Below are 21,809 nucleotides of genomic sequence, written 5' to 3'. Positions count from 1 at the left end.
GGTGCTGTTACTCAAAGTAGTGATCCTGGCTGGCTAATGGAGCTCCATAACATAAATGCAGAACAGTATATATTTATGCTTCGCTGTGTGTCTCAGCTTGGGAAACTAAACTAAGCCCGCATAACTCTGCAAAATCTGGGCTGTCTTTCCGTTTGACTCATGTAGGACTGTGAACTCAAAAACTTATACAAGATGAGAGGAAACGAGATGAGAGGAGCAGGGAGATTGGGGGATCTGAAATGTCTTCCTGCTGCATCTCTAGATGTTTGTAGATTTTGATTTAGGTTTATAAAAGAGGTGTGTGTGTGTGTGTGTGTGTGTGTGTGTGTGTGCGCGCGCGCATCTACTGTAGATTAAAGTGGGATGCTTTGACAGAACTGGGTCACAGTACAGTGCTGTCTCTCTGTTTCTCTATCTGTCTCTCTGTTTCTCTATCTGCCTCTCTGTTTCTCTATCTGTCTCTCTGTTTCTCTATCTGTCTCTCTGTTTCTCTATTTGTCTCTCTGTTTCTCTATTTGTCTCTCTGTTTCTCTATCTGTCTCTCTGTTTCTCTATCTGTCTCTCTGTTTCTCTATTTGTCTCTCTGTTTCTCTATTTGTCTCTCTGTTTCTCTATCTGTCTCTCTGTTTCTCTATCTGTCTCTCTGTTTCTCTATCTGTCTCTCTGTTTCTCTATCTGTCTCTCTGTTTCTCTATTTGTCTCTCTGTTTCTCTATCTGTCTCTCTGTTTCTCTATCTGTCTCTCTGTTTCTCTATCTGTCTCTCTGTTTCTCTATTTGTCTCTCTGTTTCTCTGTCTCTCTGTTTCTCTATCTGTCTCTCTGTTTCTCTATCTGTCTCTCTGTTTCTCTATCTGTCTCTCTGTTTCTCTATCTGTCTCTCTGTGTCTCGGTCTCTCTGTCTCTCTGTGTCTGTCTCTCTGTTTCTCTGTCTCTCTCTCTCTCTGTTTCTCTGTCTCTCTCTCTCTCTGTTTCTGTCTCTCTCTCTCTCTGTTTCTGTCTCTCTCTCTCTCTGTTTCTGTCTCTCTCTCTCTCTCTGTTTCTGTCTCTCTCTCTCTCTGTTTCTGTCTCTCTCTCTCTCTGTTTCTGTCTCTCTGTCTCTCTGTCTCTCTGTCTCTCTCTCTCTCTGTTTCTGTCTCTCTGTCTCTCTGTCTCTCTGTCTCTCTGTCTCTGTCTCTCTGTCTCTCTCTCTCTCTTTCTGTCTCTGTCTCTCTGTCTCTCTCTCTCTGTTTCTGTCTCTCTCTCTCTCTGTTTCTGTCTCTCTCTCTCTCTGTTTCTGTCTCTCTGTCTCTCTGTCTCTCTGTCTCTCTGTCTCTCTCTGTCTCTGTCTCTGTCTCTCTCTGTCTCTCTCTGTCTCTCTCTGTCTCTGTATCTCTAGCCCTCTCTCTCTTTATCTCTCTCTCTGTTTCTCTAGCCCTCTCTCTCTTTATCTCTAGCTTTGTATATCTCTAGCTCTGTATCAATTCAATTCGAGGGGCTTTATTGGCCTGGGAAACATATGTTAACATTGCCAAAGCAAGTGAAGTAGATAATAAACAGTAAACATTACACTCACAGTAGTTCCAAAATAATAAAATATGTCATATTATGTCTATATACAGTTCCTTTTGATGGCGTGGAAGGCCCTTCTTGCCTCGTCTCTCAGATCGTTCACAGCTTTGTGGAAGTTACCTGTGGCGCTGATGTTTAGGCCGAGGTATGGATCGTTTTTTATGTGCTCTAGGGCAACGGGGTCTAGATGGAATTTGTATTCGTGGTCCTGGTGACTGGACATTTTTTGGAACACCATTATTTTTGTCGTACTGAGATTTACTGTCAGGGCCCAGGTCTGTCAGGGCCCAGGTCTGTCAGGGCCCAGGTCTGTCAGGGCCCAGGTCTGTCAGGGCCCAGGTCTGTCAGGGCCCAGGTCTGTCAGGGCCCAGGTCTGTCAGGGCCCAGGTCTGTCAGGGCCCAGGTCTGTCAGAATCTGTGCAGGAGATCTAGGTGCTGCTGTAGGCCCTCCTTGGTTGGGGGACAGAAACACCAGATCATCAGCAAACAGTAGACATTTGACTTCAGATTCTAGCAGGGTGAGGGCCGGGTGCTGCAGACTGTTCTAGTGCCCTCGCCAATTCGTTGGATTACCAGAATGTGTTGGCCATTTTCAACCTCTCCCTGACCCAGTCTGTAATATCTACATGTTTTTATGCAGAACACCATAGTCCCTGTGCCCAAGAACTTCAAGGTAACCTGTCTAAATGACTACCGCCCTGTAAAACTCACATCTGTAGCCATGAAATACTTTGAAAGGCTGGTCATGGCTCACAACAACATCAACACCACCATCATCCCAGACACCCTGGATGCACAATAATTCACATACGTATCAAAAGGTTGTCTTGTCCTCATTAAAGTCACATCATTACTCCCTTCTTTGTTTACAAAGCTCTACTGCACAACTTCACTTTGTAGTTGAAGTATAAAGACATGCGTTTTCAGCGTTGGTTAACTCTTAGAGGTGCCTCGGGTCTCCACCGAATTGGGTTTTTAGTTTTGAATGCGCCCCCCACTGCTGGAACAATCTGCAGATCTTGTTGAAATGGGATGTTCCGGCAGTTTAGGGTATTATCTATGATTTGTATTTTATTTTTTATTTTTTTTGTGTGTATTTTATCTGTTGCTTGTAAAACGCAGGGCTCCCTTGTAAAAGAGACCTTGGACTCAGATGGGGATTCCCTGTTGAAATAAAGGTCAAATACCGCCCCGACAAATCTACAGATTACGCAATCTCTATTGCACTCCACACTGCCCTTTCCCACCTGGACAAAAGGAACACCTACGTGAGAATGCTATTCATTGACTACAGCTCAGAGTTCAACACCATAGTGCCCACAAAGCTCAACACTAAGCTAAGGATCCTGGGACTAAACACCTCCCTCTGCAACTGGATCCTGGACTTCCTGACGGGCTGCCCCCAGGTGGTGAGGGTAGGCAACAACACATTCGCCACGCTGACCCTCAAGACGAGGGCCCTTCAGGAGTGTGCACTTAATCCCCTTATGTACTCCCTGTTCATCCACTACTGCGAGGCCAAAACCATCATTAAGTTTGCTGACGACACCAACGGTGGTAAGCCTGATCACCGATGATGATGAGACAGCGTATAGGGAGGTGGTCAGAGGACCTGACAGTGTGGTGCCAGGACAACAACCTCCCCCTCCAATGTCGGCAAGACAATGAAGACCAAACACGCCCCCATCTACATCAACAAGGCTGCAGTAGAGCGGGTCGAGAGCGTCAAGATTCTCGGGGGTCCACATCACTAAGGAATTAATATGGTTCACACACACCAACATAAAGAAGGCACAGAAACGCCTCTTACCCGGCAGGAGGATAAACGTTCTAGTTCTACAGATCCTCAATCAATTCTACAGCTGCACCATCGAGAGCATCTTGACTGGCTGCATCCCCGCTTGGTATGGCGGCTGCTTGGCATCCGACCGCAAGGCGCTACAGAGGGGTAGTGAGTACGGTCCAGTACACCACTGGGGCCGAGCTCCCTGGAAATCCACGACCTCTATACCTGGCGGTGTCAGAGGAAGGCCCTAAAGATTGTCAAACGGCTCCAGCCACCAAAGTCATGAACTGTTCTCTCTGCTACCTCATGGCAAGCGGTACCGATGCACCAAATCTGCAACCAACAGGACCTTGAACAGTTTCCACCCCCAAGTCATAAAACGGCTAAATAGTTAACCAATAGCTACCCGGACTAACTATTTAACTATTTAACTATCTGCATTGACCCTTTTTTGCACTCACTTTTTTGACTCATCACATACACTGCTGTTATTGTCTATTATCTATCCTGTTGCCTAGTGACTTTATCCCTACCTGTATGTACATATCTACCTCAACTACCTCGTACCCCTGCACGTCACCTCCGTACTGGTACCCCGTGTATATAACCATGTTATTACCTGGTACTTCCTGTATATAACCATGTTATTACCTGGTACTTCCTGTATATAACCATGTTATTACCTGGTACTTCCTGTATATAACCATATTATTACCTGGTACTTCCTGTATATAGCCATGTTATTACCTGGTACTTCCTGTATATAACCATATTATTACCTGGTACTTCCTGTATATAACCATATTATTACCTGGTACTTCCTGTATATAACCATGTTATTACCTGGTACTTCCTGTATATAGCCATGTTGTTACCTGGTACTTCCTGTATATAGCCATGTTATTACCTGGTACTTCCTGTATATAGCCATGTTATTACCTGGTACTCCCTGTATATAGCCATGTTATTACCTGGTACTTCCTGTATATAGCCTATCGTTACTCATTGCGGATTTATTTCTCGTGTTATTAATTTTTCGAATCTTTTTTTGAAATTGTTGGGAAGGGCCCGTAACTAACCATTTCACTGTTCGTCTACACCTGTTCTTTACAAAGTGACAAATTTAAAAATGATTCCATGATTTTCATCTCTCTCCTCCTTTCTTCTCCTCGTCCTCTAGATGAGTTGCTTCAGGAGCAGAGGGCAGACATGGACCAGTTCCTGTCGTCTATCTCCGAGTCTCAGCCGGATGTTACCGTGTCATCAGAGGAGAGTGTGGAGCTTCCTGTCTCCGAGGGGAAACCCTACCGGCCCTTCCAGGTCACCTCCCTGGGGTCGCGACCTGAACCAGAGGGTGAGACCCAATAATAAAACCCTATTTCATACCCTATACCTTTCTCAACCAAGTGTGCACTTGCTCACTCCGCCCTCAGAAATCCGGGTAGAACTGTAAACTCACTCTAACCAAGGTAACCAAGGTTACACTACATAACCCAGCGGAGTCAATCACCACCTTCCGGAGACACCTGAAACCCCACCTCTTTAAGGAATACCTGGGATAGGATAAAGTAATCCTTCTAATCCCCCCCCCCCCCCCTTAAAAGATTTAGATGCACTATTGTAAGGTGGTTGTTCCACTGGATATTATAAGGTGAATGCACCAATTTGTAAGTCGCTCTGGATAAGAGCGTCTGCTAAATGACGTAAATGTAAATAAGTCCATGAGGGGTAGTGAACGAGTGCACACTTTAGGGAGAATCGTTGAGAATGGAAGTGCAGTTCTAGTCCTAGTCCTAGTACTGGGCAGTATTGTAGACAGATAAAGCCTAGTCCTAGTACTGGGCAGTATTGTGGACAGATAAAGCCTAGTCCTAGTACTGGGCAGTATTGTGGACAGATAAAGCCTAGTCCTAGTACTGGGCAGTATTGTGGACAGATAAAGCCTGGTCCTAGTCCTAGTACTGGGCAGTATTGTGGACAGATAAAGCCTAGTCCTAGTACTGGGCAGTATTGTAGACAGATAAAGCCTAGTCCTAGTCCTGGGCAGTATTGTGGACAGATAAAGCCTGGTCCTAGTCCTAGTACTGGGCAGTATTGTGGACAGATAAAGCCTAGTCCTAGTACTGGGCAGTATTGTGGACAGATAAAGCCTAGTCCTAGTACTGGGCAGTATTGTAGACAGATAAAGCCTAGTCCTAGTACTGGGCAGTATTGTAGACAGATAAAGCCTGGTCCTAGTACTGGGCAGTATTGTAGACAGATAAAGCCTAGTCCTAGTCCTGGGCAGAATTGTGGACAGATAAAGCCTGGTCCTAGTACTGGGCAGTATTGTAGACAGATAAAGCCTAGTCCTAGTACTGGGCAGTATTGTAGACAGAAAGCCTAGTCCTAGTCCTAGTACTGGGCAGTATTGTGGACAGATAAAGCCTGGTCCTAGTACTGGGCAGTATTGTAGACAGATAAAGCCTGGTCCTAGTACTGGGCAGTATTGTGGACAGATAAAGCCTAGTCCTAGTACTGGGCAGTATTGTAGACAGATAAAGCCTAGTCCTAGTCCTGGGCAGTATTGTAGACAGAAAGCCTAGTCCTAGTCCTAGTACTGGGCAGTATTGTAGACAGATAAAGCCTGGTCCTAGTACTGGGCAGTATTGTAGACAGATAAAGCCTGGTCCTAGTACTGGGCAGTATTGTGGACAGATAAAGCCTAGTCCTAGTACTGGGCAGTATTGTAGACAGATAAAGCCTAGTCCTAGTACTGGGCAGTATTGTAGACAGATAAAGCCTAGTCCTAGTACTGGGCAGTATTGTAGACAGAAAGCCTAGTCCTAGTCCTAGTACTGGGCAGTATTGTGGACAGATAAAGCCTAGTCCTAGTACTGGGCAGTATTGTAGACAGATAAAGCCTAGTCCTAGTACTGGGCAGTATTGTAGACAGATAAAGCCTGGTCCTAGTACTGGGCAGTATTGTAGACAGATAAAGCCTAGTCCTAGTCCTGGGCAGTATTGTGGACAGATAAAGCCTGGTCCTAGTACTGGGCAGTATTGTAGACAGATAAAGCCTGGTCCTAGTACTGGGCAGTATTGTGGACAGATAAAGCCTAGTCCTAGTACTGGGCAGTATTGTAGACAGATAAAGCCTAGTCCTAGTACTGGGCAGTATTGTAGACAGAAAGCCTAGTCCTAGTCCTAGTACTGGGCAGTATTGTGGACAGATAAAGCCTAGTCCTAGTACTGGGCAGTATTGTAGACAGATAAAGCCTAGTCCTAGTCCTGGGCAGTATTGTGGATGGATAAAGCCTGGTCCTAGTCCTAGTACTGGGCAGTATTGTGGACAGATAAAGCCTAGTCCTAGTACTGGGCAGTATTGTGGACAGATAAAGTCCTAGTACTGGGCAGTATTGTAGACAGATAAAGCCTGGTCCTAGTACTGGGCAGTATTGTAGACAGATAAAGCCTAGTCCTAGTCCTGGGCAGTATTGTGGACAGATAAAGCCTGGTCCTAGTACTGGGCAGTATTGTAGACAGATAAAGCCTAGTCCTAGTCCTGGGCAGTATTGTGGACAGATAAAGCCTGGTCCTAGTCCTAGTACTGGGCAGTATTGTGGACAGATAAAGCCTGGTCCTAGTACTGGGCAGTATTGTAGACAGATAAAGCCTGGTCCTAGTACTGGGCAGTATTGTAGACAGATAAAGCCTGGTCCTAGTACTGGGCAGTATTGTAGACAGAAAAAGCCTAGTCCTAGTACTGGGCAGTATTGTAGACAGAAAGCCTAGTCCTAGTCCTAGTACTGGGCAGTATTGTGGACAGATAAAGCCTGGTCCTAGTACTGGGCAGTATTGTGGACAGATAAAGCCTAGTCCTAGTACTGGGCAGTATTGTAGACAGATAAAGCCTAGTCCTAGTACTGGGCAGTATTGTAGACAGAAAGCCTAGTCCTAGTACTGGGCAGTATTGTGGACAGATAAAGCCTGGTCCTAGTACTGGGCAGTATTGTGGACAGATAAAGCCTGTTATCAGTGTTTCCTAAGTATGGAAGACAAAACAACAGCATAGGACCTTGATGCACTGGAACACTGAGCGTTCCCACAGTTAGAGAGACACTGATGTACTCTGTGTGACTGGACGAGAGGAGGGAAGATCAGAGGAGAGTGTTGTGACTCATATCTGGGCCAGCATGGCTCCCAGCCTTCAACATGATGCCATTGAAGTTCAGAGAAACTCACAAAGCCTCCGGCTCTGCAGCAGCATCGCCCTCGTTATCTCCTCGTCAGTGCTACTGCTGCAGCAGCATTGCCCTCGTTATCTCCTCGTCAGTGCTACTGCTGCTGCAGCACCGCTCTCGTTATCTCCTCGTCAGTGCTACTGCTGCAGCACCGCCCTCGTTATCTCCTCGTCAGTGCTACTGCTGCAGCACCGCCCTCGTTATCTCCTCGTCAGTGCTACTGCTGCAGCACCGCCCTCGTTATCTCCTCGTCAGCGCTACTGCTGCTGCAGCACCGCTCTCGTTATCTCCTCGTCAGTGCTACTGCTGCAGCACCGCCCTCGTTATCTCCTCGTCAGCGCTACTGCTGCTGCAGCACCGCCCTCGTTATCTCCTCGTCAGCGCTACTGCTGCAGCACCGCCCTCGTTATCTCCTCGTCAGCGCTACTGCTGCAGCAGCACCGCCCTCGTTATCTCCTCGTCAGCGCTACTGCTGCTGCAGCACCGCCCTCGTTATCTCCTCGTCAGCGCTACTGCTGCAGCACCGCCCTCGTTATCTCTCCTTTTATTCTCTGTCTCTCCCATTACTGTCACACGCTGCTAACAAACTAAATATTTAAAACCATCAATCAGAAACTAAAGCCAGGTAGTGATTGTTGCCGGGTAGGTGGTGATTGTTGCCGGGTAGGTGGTGATTGTTGTCGGGTAGGTAGTGATTGTTGCCGGGTAGGTGGTGATTGTTGCCGGGTAGGTGGTGATTGTTGCCGGGTAGGTGGTGATTGTTGCCGGGTAGGTGGCGATTGTTGCCGGGTAGGTGGTGATTGTTGCCGGGTAGGTGGTGATTGTTGCCGGGTAGGTGGGGACTGTTGCCGGGTAGGTGGGGACTGTTGCCGGGTAGGTGGGGACTGTTGCCGGGTAGGTGGGGACTGTTTCCGGGTAGGTGGGGACTGTTTCCGGGTAGGTGGGGACTGTTTCCGGGTAGGTGGGGACTGTTTCCGGGTAGGTGGGGACTGTTGCCGGGTAGGGCAAAAAATACAAATTAGAACTAAATCACAGATAAACATGGAACGACATGCCTCGGGGGGGAATTTCAAGGTTATTATAGTTTTGTGATTTAATATTAGTTTTTATTACTATTCGTTTTTTCAATTTTTATTAGAAAAATCTGTTTAGTTTGTTTGTTGTCAGACTTGATTTACTCGTTTTTATTTGGTTTCAGTTTGATAGAAACGATTATTTAAATGTAATGTTATTTAGTGTTAGTAACAGAAAGTAGCCTATGGAATCTAGGATCTTGTAGTTTATTTTTTTTGGGGGGGTCAGTGATGTAGTAATACATATAAGTTGACGGGCCAGGACCATAGACTTGGATAGACATCTCTGTATCACGATGAGGCCGTTTTTTTTATCTTGAAATAGTTTGTGTTCTTAAATGACCCGGTTGTCACGACTCCAACAGGATCATCAGGTGGGATCAGCCAATGAAGTTTAAAGTCCCGCCCAGTTGACTAAATCAAAATGGTGGAAGTCCTCAATGGTGCTGCCAATGCTAACACAGGCTTCTGATCACTAGAGGACTCCATGGCCAGGTTTAAATGATAAATGAATCATAATGTGAAGAGGGGGGGAGCATTGGATTTAAAGATAAGCGACTAGACTGGTGCAAGAAAACTCTCTGGTCCGTGTTTACACCAATCAGCTGTATTCACTTTATAATTAAGAAAATTCAAGCACCTTTTACATATATCTGACAGATAAAAATGAAGTCATGGCCCATTTTTTTTTAAACTTGTTTATGTAATATTAAACATGTATCTCTGACTAATGCCTTCAAATAGGGTTATAAAAAAACAATATAACATTTATTCACAAATCTATCAGTTAACAGCCAGCTAGCTTTGTGTGTTTTTTGTTTTTTTGTGTGTGTCTGTTCAACCAAACAAGTCTGGTTTATCTTCAAGAAGACTCTGCGTTCCAGAGAGGTGATTGTTTTGTTTCTCAAGCCTGATGACAGTTGTCCACAGACAGAGAATATTCTCTCCACGAACGCCTAGGATGCAGTGGTCGAAACCAGATCCAGCATCACAGGCCTCAGCTTTTTGGATAAACAGACATCCTTTGCCTGTCAAGAACTGGAGAGGTGACTCTGTAAACATGCCACTTGACCTCTTCCAGGTATTTCCGCAGCTCACACAGGGGGGCAAGGTGAGGAAGCACTGGTTGAGATGCTTGTTGGATTCATGGTGCTGGCATCCTTCCTGTGGTTCCTGCTGCTCCACGGCTGTACTCTCTAATTTGCTGAAGTACAACAAAAAAAACTCTGCTTCCCTCATCAGTGTTTTTCCATTTCTGTTGAGCGAAGTGGTGGCAGAGACACACTTGGGACCATCAGGCAAAGCTGCTGCAGGGGTTGAGGTTGCCAGAGGAGTCGGTATGAATGTGAAGCCCAGTGACTTCAGGAGGACCTGTACCAAATGTTTTGCAACATTGGTTGACTGAAAGTGTGCCTCCACTGGTTGAGAAGACACGGCAACACTTCAGACAGCAACTGGCTTAAAGTTTGAAGTTGGTCGGTGTAGATTGCGAACGTTTCCAGGAAGTTCACAAGCTGTTCCAGCTTGGCCTAGTCATGCTCCGTGCTCGTCCTCAGATTTATGCCCTGTTAGCTAGTGATCTTTTTATTTGAAACATCGACATCTACTGGCAGCATTTACCCACCAGATTCAGAAGCTCGAAAACCCTATTAGAAAAAATGTTGAATACCTCATTTGATTTTTGCCAATAGTTTAGAATTAAAAAACTAAACAATTAATTTTTTTATTTAATTTTATTTTGGTGTATTTTAGTTTGTTTTGCAGTCAAAGATGATAGTTTCAGAATAGTTTGTTTTGAAACTGTTATTTCGGTTTATTAAAGTTTTTCCAATATTATTATTTTTTTTTTTTCAGTTTTTGTTTACTATAATAACCTTGAAGTGTTCCATTTCTGGGACCGTTCCTCTTTTAAATCTCTAGCTCTCTCTATCTCTTTCGCTCTCTCTGTCGCTCTCTCTATCTCGCTCTCTCTGTCGCTCTCTCTGTCGCGCTCTCGCTCTCTCTGTCGCTCTCTCACTCTCTCTCTCTCGCTCTCTCTGTCGCTCTGTCGCTCTCTCTGTCGCTCTCTCTGTCGCGCTCTCGCTCTCTCCGTCGCTCTCTCTGTCGCACTCTCGCTCTCTCTGTCGCGCTCTCTCTGTCGCGCTCTCGCTCTCTCTGTCGCTCTCTCTGTCGCTCTCTCTGTCGCTCTCTCTGTCGCGCTCTCTGTCGCGCTCTCTCTGTCGCGCTCTCTGTCGCGCTCTCTCTGTCGCGCTCTCGCTCTCTCTGTCGCTCTCTCGCTCTCTCTGTCGCTCTCTCGCTCTCTCTGTCGCTCTCTCGCTCTCTCTATCTCGCTCTCTCTGTCGCTCTCTCTGTCGCGCTCTCGCTCTCTCTGTCGCGCTCTCTCTGTCGCGCTCTCGCTCTCTCTGTCGCTCTCTCTGTCGCGCTCTCGCTCTCTCTGTCGCTCTCTCACTCTCTCTGTCTCGCTCTCTCTGTCGCTCTCTCTGTCGCGCTCTCGCTCTCTCCGTCGCTCTCTCTGTCGCTCTCTCGCTCTCTCTGTCGCTCTCTCTGTCGCGCTCTCTCTGTCGCGCTCTCGCTCTCTCTGTCGCTCTCTCTGTCGCGCTCTCTGTTGCGCTCTCGCTCTCTCTGTCGCGCTCTCGCTCTCTGTCGCGCTCTCGCTCTCTGTCGCGCTCTCGCTCTCTCTGTCGCGCTCTCGCTCTCTCTGTCGCGCTCTCGCTCTCTCTGTCGCGCTCTCGTTCTCTCTGTCGCGCTCTCGCTCTCTGTCGCGCTCTCGCTCTCTCTGTCGCGCTCTCGCTCTCTCTGTCGCGCTCTCGCTCTCTCTGTCGCGCTCTCGCTCTCTCTGTCGCTCTCTCTGTCGCGCTCTCTGTCGCTCTCTCTGTCGCGCTCTCTGTCGCTCTCTCTGTCGCGCTCTCTGTCGCTCTCTCTGTTGCTCTCTGTCGCGCTCTCGCTCTCTCTGTCGCGCTCTCGCTCTCTCTGTCGCGCTCTCGCTCTCTCTGTCGCGCTCTCTCTGTCGCGCTCTCGCTCTCTCTGTCGCGCTCTCGCTCTCTCTGTCGCGCTCTCGCTCTCTCTGTCGCGCTCTCGCTCTCTCTGTCGCGCTCTCGCTCTCTCTGTCGCACTCTCGCTCTCTGTCGCTCTCTCTGTCGCGCGCTCTCTCTCTGTCGCGCTCTCGCTCTCTCTGTCGCGCTCTCGCTCTCTCTGTCGCGCTCTCGCTCTCTCTGTCGCGCTCTCGCTCTCTCTGTCTCGCTCTCTGTCGCGCTCTCGCTCTCTCTGTCGCGCTCTCGCTCTCTCTGTCGCGCTCTCGCTCTCTGACGCTCTCTCTGTCGCGCGCTCTCTCTCTGTCGCGCTCTCGCTCTCTCTGTCGCGCTCTCGCTCTCTCTGTCGCGCTCTCGCTCTCTCTGTCGCGCTCTCGCTCTCTCGCTCTCTCTGTCGCGCTCTCGCTCTCTGACGCTCTCTCTGTCGCGCGCTCTCTCTCTGTCGCGCTCTCTCTCTGTCGCGCTCTCTCTCTGTCGCGCTCTCTCTCTGTCGCGCGCTCTCTCTCTGTCGCGCTCTCTCTCTGTCGCGCGCTCTCTCTCTGTCGCGCGCTCTCTCTCTGTCGCGCGCTCTCTCTCTGTCGCGCGCTCTCTCTCTGTCGCGCTCTCTCTCTGTCGCGCTCTCTCTCTCTGTCGCGCTCTCGCTCTCTCTGTCGCGCTCTCGCTCTCTCTGTCGCGCTCTCGCTCTCTCTGTCGCGCTCTCGCTCTCTCTGTCGCGCTCTCGCTCTCTCTGTCGCGCTCTCGCTCTCTCTGTCGCGCTCTCGCTCTCTGACGCTCTCTCTGTCGCGCGCTCTCTCTCTGGCGCGCTCTCTCTCTGGCGCGCTCTCTCTCTGGCGCGCGCTCTCTGGCGCGCGCTCTCTGAGATTAACTTGGGGGAAGCTTCCCTGCAGCTCCTTGGCTGCTCCATCGTTGAACACTGCTTGATAATCCTGCCTTTTCTCTTCTCACCTGGGTTTCTCTTTTTCTCTTTCCGTTTTTCTGTTGCTCATTCCTGTTGCCTAGGTGATCTATCAGACTCCCCACGTGCCTTCAAGAAAGGTTGGTGTCTCTGCTCTCCCTCTTATTTTCTCCATCTCCCCCTCTCCTCTTTCTCCCCCTCTCCTCTTTCTCCACCTCTCCTCTTTCTCCACCTCTCCTCTTTCTCCCCCTCTCCTCTTTCTCCACCTCTCCTCTTTCTCCCCCTCTCCTTTCTTCCCTTCATCTCCCCCTCTCCTCTTTCTTCCCTTCATCTCCCCCTCTCCTCTCTCTTCCCTCCATCTCCCCCTCTCCTCTCTCCCCTCCATCTCCCCCTCTCCTCTCTCTTCCCTCCATCTCCCCCTCTCCTCTCTCTCCCCTCCATCTCCCCCTCTCCTCTTTCTTCCCTCCATCTCCCCCTCTCCTCTTTCTCCCCTCCATCTCCCCCTCTCCTCTTTCTTCCCTTCATCTCCCCCTCTCCTCTTTCTTCCCTTCATCTCCCCCTCTCCTCCATCTCCCCTTCATCTCCCCCTCTCCTCTTTCTCCCCCTCTCCTCTTTCTTCATTTTATCTCCCCCGCTCCTCTTTCTCCCCTCCATCTCCCCCTCTCCTCTCTCTTCCCTCCATCTCCCCCTCTCCTCTCTCTTCCCCTCTCCTCTTTCTTCATTTTATCTCCCCCTCTCTTCCCTCCATCTCTCATCACTATTCTCTGTTTCTCCTATTCTATTTCAGTCCCCTCTCTATTAATTATCCATTCAACTGTTATGATTACCCACGGGGGGGAAATCACGTGTCATACGTCAAATAGTCTGGTCAAATGTAGGGCACTAATAGGGTATCAAAGTAGGGCACTAATAGGGTATCAAAGTAGGGCACTAATAGGGTATCAAAGTAGGGCACTAATAGGGTATCAAAGTTAGGGCACTAATAGGGTATCAAAGTAGGGCACTACATTTGGGCTCCGAGTGGCACAGCGGTCTAAGACACTGCATCTCAGTGCAAGAGGCGTCACTACATCCGGCCGTGATTGGGAGTCCCATAGGGCGGTGCACAATTGGCCCAGCGTCAGCCGGGGTAGGCCATCATTGTAAATAAGAATTTGTTCTTAACTGACTTTCCTAGTTAAATAAAGGTTATTAAATAATAAACATCGGTAATCGGGCATCAATAGTGACATTAGAGACCGTCCTATACAATATTATTTCTATGCCTGGCGCGTTCTGGCTCTCTGGCGTTCTGTCTCCGGCGTTCTGTCTCTCCGGCGTTCTGTCTCTCCGGCGTTCTGTCTCTCTGGCGTTCTGTCTCTCTGGCGTTCTGGCGTTCTGTCTCTCCGGCGTTCTGTCTCTCCGGCGTTCTGTCTCTCCGGCGTTCTGTCTCTCCGGCGTTCTGTCTCTCCGGCGTTCTGGCGTTCTGTCTCTCCGGCGTTCTGTCTCTCCGGCGTTCTGGCGTTCTGTCTCTCCGGCGTTCTGTCTCTCCGGCGTTCTGGCGTTCTGTCTCTCCCGCGTTCTGTCTCTCCGGCGTTCTGGCGTTCTGTCTCTCCGGCGTTCTGTCTCTCCGGCGTTCTGTCTCTCCGGCGTTCTGGCGTTCTGTCTCTCCGGCGTTCTGCCTCTCCGGCGTTCTGTCTCTCCGGCGTTCTGTCTCTCCGGCGTTCTGTCTCTCCGGCGTTCTGTCTCTCTGGCGTTCTGTCTCTCCGGCGTTCTGTCTCTCCGGCGTTCTGGCGTTCTGTCTCTCCGGCGTTCTGTCTCTCCGGCGTTCTGTCTCTCCGGCGTTCTGTCTCTCCGGCGTTCTGGCTCTCGCGCTCTGGCTCTCTGGCTTTCTGTCTCTCCGGCGTTCTGGCTCTCTGGCTCTGTCGCTCCCGGTCTTGCTCTCCCTCTTGCTCGGTCTCGCTCTGTGTAAAGAGACTAGAGAAAACATTTTTCTCTACTTCTCCTCTCTCCCAAGTCGTCATCACATCCTCAGTCCATTTATCAAAGTTATTTTCCTAATTGTTTCCCCGCCCAGACTCCGGTCTGTTCCCTCCAACCCCTCTCCCTCTCTCCTTCCCTGGCTCTCTGCTATGAGCAGAGGGTTCCACTGATCCACAGCCAGGCGCAAAGTGGCCCAATTTCTCTACTGTCAGATTGAATGAGAGGGGGAGTTATGTCTGATTTGGGTTTAACATGGGGATCTAGCTGGACTGTGTACAGTCAATCACAGAACTGTGTTTTCACTCTAAATTACCCCCAATATAGTGCACTACTATAGGGCCCATAGGGTTCACTGTATAAGGAATAGAGTCCTGCCATTTGAGACTGGCCCTATATTACCTTCTCTGTTAATATTCTAGATACAGTTGAAGTCGGAAGTTTACATACACCTTAACCAAATACATTTAAACTCAGTTTAACAATTCTTGACATTTAATCCTAGTAAAAATTCACTGTCTTAGGTCAGTTACGTTCACCACTTTTTTATTTTAAGAATGTGAAATGTCAGAATAATAGTAGAGAGAATGATTTATTTCAGCTTTTATTTCTTTCATCACATTCCCAGTTGGTCATAAGTTTACATTCATTCAATTAGTATTTGGTAACATTGCTTTAAAATTGTTTAACTTGGGTCAAACGTTTCGGGTAGCCTTCCACAAGCTTCCCACAATATGTTGGATGAATTTTGGCCAATTCCTCCTCACACGCTTTTCAGTTCTGCACACAAATTCTCTATGGGATTGAGGTCAGGGCTTTGTGATGGCCACTCCAATACCTTGACTTTGTTGTCCTTAAGCCATTTTGCCACAACTTTGGAAGTATGCTTGGGGTCATTGTCCATTTGGAAGACCCATTTGCGACCAAGCTTTAACTTCCTGACTGATGTCTTGAGATGTTGCTTCAATATATCCACATAATTTTCCTGCCTCATGATGCATTCTATTTTGTGAAGTGCACCAGTCCTTCCTGCAGCAAAGCACCGCCACAACATGATGCTGCCACCCCCGTGCTTCACGGTTGGGATGGTGTTTTTCGGCTTGCAAGCCTCCCCCGTTTTCCTCCAAACATAACGATGGTCATTATGGCCAAACAGTTCTATTTTTGTTTCATCAGACCAGAGGGACATTTCTCCAAAAAGTACAATCTTTGTCCTCATGTGCAGTTGCAAACCGTGGCTTCTTCCTTGCTGAGCGGCCTTTCAGGTTATGTCGATATAGGACTCGTTTTACTGTGGATATAGATACTTTTGTACCTGTTTCCTCCAGCATCTTCACAAGGTCCTTTGCTGTTGTTCTGGGATTGATTTGCACTTTTCGCACCAAAGTACATTCATCTCTAGGAGACAGAACGCTTCTCCTTCCTGAGTGGTTTGATGGCTGCGTGGTCCCATGGTGTTTACACTTGCGTACTATTGTTTGTACAGATGAACGTGGTACCTTCAGACATTGGGAAATTGCTCCCAAGGATGAACCAGACTTGTGGAGGTCTACATTCTTTTTCTGAGGTCTTGGCTGATCTCTCTTGATTTTGCCATGATGTCAAGCAAAGAGGCACTGAGTTTGAAGGTAGGCCTTGAAATACATCCACAGGTACACCTCCAATTGACTCAAATGATGTCAATTAGCCTATCAGAAGCTTCTAAAGCCATGGCATACTTTTCTGGAATTTTCCAAGCTGTTTAAAGACACAGTCAACTTAGTGTAAACTTCTGACCCACTGGAATTGTGATACAGTGAATTATAAGTGAAATAATCTGTCTGTAAACAATTGTTGGAAAAATGACTTGTGTCATGCATAAAGTAGATGTCCTAACCGACTTGTCAAAACTATAGTTTGTTAACAAGAGATGTGTGGAGTGGTTGAAAAATGAGTTTTAATGACTCCATCCTGAGTGCATGTAATCTTCTGACTTCTTCAACTGTAAAAGCCAGGTCCTTCTCTGTTAATATTCTAGATAAAAGCCAGGTCCTTCTCTGTTAATATTCTAGATAAAAGCCAGGTTCTTCTCTGTTAATATTCTAGATAAAAGCCAGGTTCTTCTCTGTTAACATTCTAGATAAAAGCCAGGACCTTCTCTGTTAATATTCTAGATAAAAGCCAGGTCCTTCTCTGGTAATATTCTAGATAAAAGCCAGGTCATTCTCCTGGTACAATAGCTTCTGCTGTGTTGTGATGGCAACACACCTGTGCAGTGAACTGTAGCTGTGTCTCTCTGCATTTTCATTGTTTGTGTTTTGTTGTTGACTAGCCAGCGGTTTGTTCGACAAGACAACAGATGAACCTATTAGCCTATTAGCCCTGTGACAGACTCTGTGACGACAGGTACACTAACAGATATTGACAGTGTCTGATCTGACATCAGCTCTGCAGCAGTCAACCATCAACAGGGTTGAAATAATGTAATCCGTTACGTTACCAGCTAAAATATTGCAGTCAGATTACAGATACTTTAGAAAAACTAAATGATGACCTAGAGTGTTATTTTCAAATTCAGAGAGGGTGTTTGCGGGGAAAAGAAAATGTTTTGACACCTCTGTTTTTTCAAAGATGTTCAAATCAGCTTTGAATAAAGGTGCAAGTTTAAGTTTGTTCCACCTGAGTGAGTCTGACCACCAATCAGAGACCACTACGATGACGCACCAATCAGAGACCAGTGTGACGACACGCCAAATGATGACGACCAATCAGAGACCACTGTGATGACACGCCAAATGATGACCACCAATCAGACCACTAATGATGACACGCCAAATGATGACCACCAATCAGAGACCACTGTGACGACACACCAAATGATGACCACCAATCAGAGACCACTATGATGACCACCAATCAGAGACCACTATGATGACCACCAATCAGAGACCACTGTGACGACACGCCAAATGATGACCACCAATCAGAGACCACTATTATGCACACACAAAATGTGTTTGATGGATCGTGGGGAAAGACGATCCAATTTTACTAAACGCTTGGAGGTAAACGATGACGTCAGTGGTTGTAGTCTACGGCGATACGGATATCATTTATTATTGATCTCTACATCGTGCATCGATGTGAATCACACTGCTGCTCTCTCCTTTAGCTATTTGCGCCTTACGGATTGTGGTTGTTGTGGATACGGCTGTTCACAAATCTAAATGTGTATTTGAACCCAATAATGGTTGAATTCAAGAACTTTAAGCTGCCTGTCAATCATTGTTATTGAAACCAGTGGACAGCCAGTGAAAAATGTGTTCTTGCAACAGCTGCATATTGAGGATCCCAGCCGATGGAATAAAAGTGTGGCTTTTATTGCTCAATCTAATTCATGCTGATAAAAGGCCTAATGGACACATGCTCAAACTCACACACTTTTGATAGAATTAAAGGGGAAATCTGTAGTTGCTACATCCATTTTTGGGCTTATAAATTATATATGCAGGACCAGTCAAAAGTTTTAGAACACCGACTCATTCCAGGGTTTTTGATTATTTGTTACTATTTTCTACATTGTAGAATAATAGTGAAGACATCAAAACTATGAAATAACACATATGGAATCATGCAGTAACCAAAAAAAAGTGTTAAACAAATCAAAATATATTTTATATTTGAGATTCTTCAAAGTAGCCACCGTTTTCCTTGGCACTCTTGGCTTTCTCTCATCCAGAGTTGTCACCTCCGGGTTGTGTAAGGGTTATTTGACCAAGAAAGAGAGTGATGGAGTGCTGCATCAGATGACCTGGCCTCCACAATCACCTGACCTCAACCAATAACCAACCCATAAAGTAAAATGTAACATCCATATATTGCCAGGTATGTAAACTCTAACATTGATTTATCCTGCAATAGATGTCGTTCAATTGGTAATATACGTGTTTGTCTTCTTCTCATGCCTCTTAAAGGGAAAGTAACCTAAAAGTAATCAGATTACATTACTGAGTTTAGGGTAATCCAACAGTTACGTTACTGGTTAAAATTTTGGACAGGTAACTAGTAATGGATTACATTTAGGAAGTAACCAAGGCAACCCTGACAATCAACACAGACTATTGTTCTCCACTAAAACCAATCATTCAGTACATTTACATTTACATTTTTTTTTTACATTTTTAGTCATTTAGCAGACGCTCTTATCCAGAGCGACTTACAGTAGTGAATGCATACATTTCATTTCATTTTTTTATACATTATTTTTCTGTGCTGGCCCCCCGTGGGAATCGAACCCACAACCCTGGCGTTGCAAACACCATGCTCTACCAACTGAGCTACAGGGAAGTAATGGTCTTAACCCTGACCGTCTTCAGCCCTCTCCCTCTCTCGCTCCGTCTTCAGCCCTCTCTCGCTCCGTCTTCAGCCCTCTCCCTCTCTCGCTCCGTCTTCAGCCCTCTCTCGCTCCGTCTTCAGCCCTCTCTCGCTCCGTCTTCAGCCCTCTCTCGCTCCGTCTTCAGCCCTCTCTCGCTCCGTCTTCAGCCCTCTCTCGCTCCGTCTTCAGCCCTCTCTCGCTCCGTCTTCAGCCCTCTCTCGCTCCGTCTTCAGCCCTCTCTCGCTCCGTCTTCAGCCCTCTCTCGCTCCGTCTTCAGCCCTCTCCCTCTCCGTCTTCAGCCCTCTCCCGCTCCGTCTTCAGCCCTCTCCCGCTCCGTCTTCAGCCCTCTCCCGCTCCGTCTTCAGCCCTCTCCCTCTCCGTCTTCAGCCCTCTCCCGCTCCGTCTTCAGCCCTCTCCCGCTCCGTCTTCAGCCCTCTCCCGCTCCGTCTTCAGCCCTCTCCCGCTCCGTCTTCAGCCCTCTCTCGCTCCGTCTTCAGCCCTCTCTCGCTCCGTCTTCAGCCCTCTCTCGCTCCGTCTTCAGCCCTCTCTCGCTCCGTCTTCAGCCCTCTCTCGCTCCGTCTTCAGCCCTCTCTCGCTCGCTCGCTCTCTCTCTCTCCGTCTTCAGCGCTCGCTCGCTCGCTCTCTCTCTCTCCGTCTTCAGCCCTCGCTCGCTCGCTCTCGCTCTCTCCCCGTCTTCAGCCCTCTCTCTCGCTCTCTCCGTGAATTTATTCATGGTGTATCTTTGTTCTTTTTGTACCGTCTGGTTCCTAGCTTCGTATTGTACTCTATGCTCCAGGTCGTGGCATCCAGTAGGTTCAATCAGACTGAACTGAGTTCTGAAAGTCCTTATTAATGAAGAAGGTCAAAGGACACTGAGTTTAGACCATGAAACCGAGTGTTTCCTGTAAACCTCCGGACTGAAGAGGAGGACTGGGGCTCTACACAGAGCAACTAATAAGAATGTGGTATATTGAAGCAAGAATTTGATTCAAAACAATATCAGCAGTGAGTCCAGCTGGACTACAGTCGCACAACCCACTGTCTCCCTCTCTATTTTCTGTTCCTCCCGATTAGGCTGACCTCTAACCTCTCTCCTGCCCCCTACAGGTTCAGGGATGTACGGCCAGGACGGGCTGATCGGAGCTGAGGAAAGGATCGTCAACAGCAAGCCCAAGATCAACAACAACATGGTGAGAGATCTGTCTGGCCGCCTGTCTGTATTTCTCTGACTGTGCTTCCGTCCGTCTGTCACCGCTTTAGACATCTTGTATTACAGTATAACTTCAATGGTAACAGCACAAGTCAGAGTAGACATGCTGATCACCTGATTTAATAATCAATAATAGTAGACAGTGTCTGTGATCTCCTCTTCTAATGTCCTTCTCTACCCCCTTAAATACAGAGCCTTCGGAAAGTGTTCACACCCCTTGACTTTTTCCACATGTTTGTTGTGTTACAACCTGAATTTAAAATGGATTACATTTAGATTTTGTGTCACTGATCTACACACAAAAGCCCATAACATAAAAGTATAATTATGTTTTTTTTTTTAGAAATGAATAAAAGCTGAAAGGGGAAAAGCTGGGGGGGGGGACACCTAGTCAGTTGTACAACTGAATGTATTCAACTGAAATGTGTCTTCTGTATTTTAACCCCTCTGAACCAGAGAGGTGATGGGGGCTGCCTTAATCAACATCAACGGCACCCGGGGAACAGTGGGTTAACTGCCTCGTTCAGGGGAACAGTGGGTTAACTGCCTCGTTCAGGGGAACAGTGGGTTAACTGCCTCGTTCAGGGGAACAGTGGGTTAACTGCCTCGTTCAGGGGAACAGTGGGTTAACTGCCTCGTTCAGGGGAACAGTGGGTTAACGGCCTCGTTCAGGGGAACAGTGGGTTAACTGCCTCGTTCAGGGGAACAGTGGGTTAACGGCCTCGTTCAGGGGAACAGTGGGTTAACTGCCTCGTTCAGGGGAACAGTGGGTTAACTGCCTCGTTCAGGGGAACAGTGGGTTAACTGCCTCGTTCAGGGGAACAGTGGGTTAACTGCCTCGTTCAGGGGAACAGTGGGTTAACTGCCTCGTTCAGGGGAACAGTGGGTTAACTGCCTCGTTCAGGGGAACAGTGGGTTAACGGCCTCGTTCAGGGGAACAGTGGGTTAACGGCCTCGTTCAGGGGAACAGTGGGTTAACTGCCTCGTTCAGGGGAACAGTGGGTTAACTGCCTCGTTCAGGGGAACAGTGGGTTAACTGCCTCGTTCAGGGGAACAGTGGGTTAACTGCCTCGTTCAGGGGAACAGTGGGTTAACTGCCTCGTTCAGGGGAACAGTGGGTTAACTGCCTCGTTCAGGGGAACAGTGGGTTAACTGCCTCGTTCAGGGGAACAGTGGGTTAACTGCCTCGTTCAGGGGAACAGTGGGTTAACTGCCTCGTTCAGGGGAACAGTGGGTTAACTGCCTCGTTCAGGGGAACAGTGGGTTAACTGCCTCGTTCAGGGGAACAGTGGGTTAACTGCCTCGTTCAGGGGAACAGTGGGTTAACTGCCTCGTTCAGGGGAACAGTGGGTTAACTGCCTCGTTCAGGGGAACAGTGGGTTAACTGCCTCGTTCAGGGGAACAGTGGGTTAACTGCCTCGTTCAGGGGAACAGTGGGTTAACGGCCTCGTTCAGGGGAACAGTGGGTTAACTGCCTCGTTCAGGGGAACAGTGGGTTAACTGCCTCGTTCAGGGGAACAGTGGGTTAACTGCCTCGTTCAGGGGAACAGTGGTTAACTGCCTCGTTCAGGGGAACAGTGGGTTAACTGCCTTGTTCAGGGGCAGAACGACAGATTTTTACCTTGTCAGCTCGGGAAATGTCTTGAGTCAATAAGTATTCAACCCTTTTGTTATGTCAAGCCTAAATCATTTCAGGAGTAAACATTTGCTTAACAAATCACATAATAAGTTG

The 21,809-nt window shown here is 47.9% G+C and overlaps 1 protein-coding gene across 15 annotated transcripts in view; it reads left to right on the top strand.

The window, feature by feature from the left end:
- Positions 1–21,809, top strand: part of aplp2 (amyloid beta (A4) precursor-like protein 2) — a 140,290-nt gene that overhangs the window by 110,175 nt on the left and 8,306 nt on the right. For 8 of the 15 annotated variants that reach the window (XM_045724929.1, XM_045724927.1, XM_045724918.1 and 5 more), the window contains 3 exons: positions 4,515–4,688; positions 12,659–12,694; positions 19,975–20,057. In XM_045724929.1, coding sequence (XP_045580885.1) covers positions 4,515–4,688; positions 12,659–12,694; positions 19,975–20,057 — 293 coding nt within the window. The remainder of the gene's footprint in view (positions 1–4,514; positions 4,689–12,658; positions 12,695–19,974; positions 20,058–21,809) is intronic. The other 7 variants (XM_045724926.1, XM_045724923.1, XM_045724922.1 and 4 more) reach the window with 1 other exon arrangement.

This window comes from Salmo salar, chromosome ssa09 (genome assembly GCF_905237065.1).
Source record: "Salmo salar chromosome ssa09, Ssal_v3.1, whole genome shotgun sequence".
In the NCBI taxonomy this organism is placed as follows: Eukaryota; Metazoa; Chordata; class Actinopteri; order Salmoniformes; family Salmonidae; genus Salmo; species Salmo salar.
The sequence above is the reverse complement of the archived record's forward strand: the minus strand, read 5'-3'. Positions and strand labels throughout refer to the sequence as shown.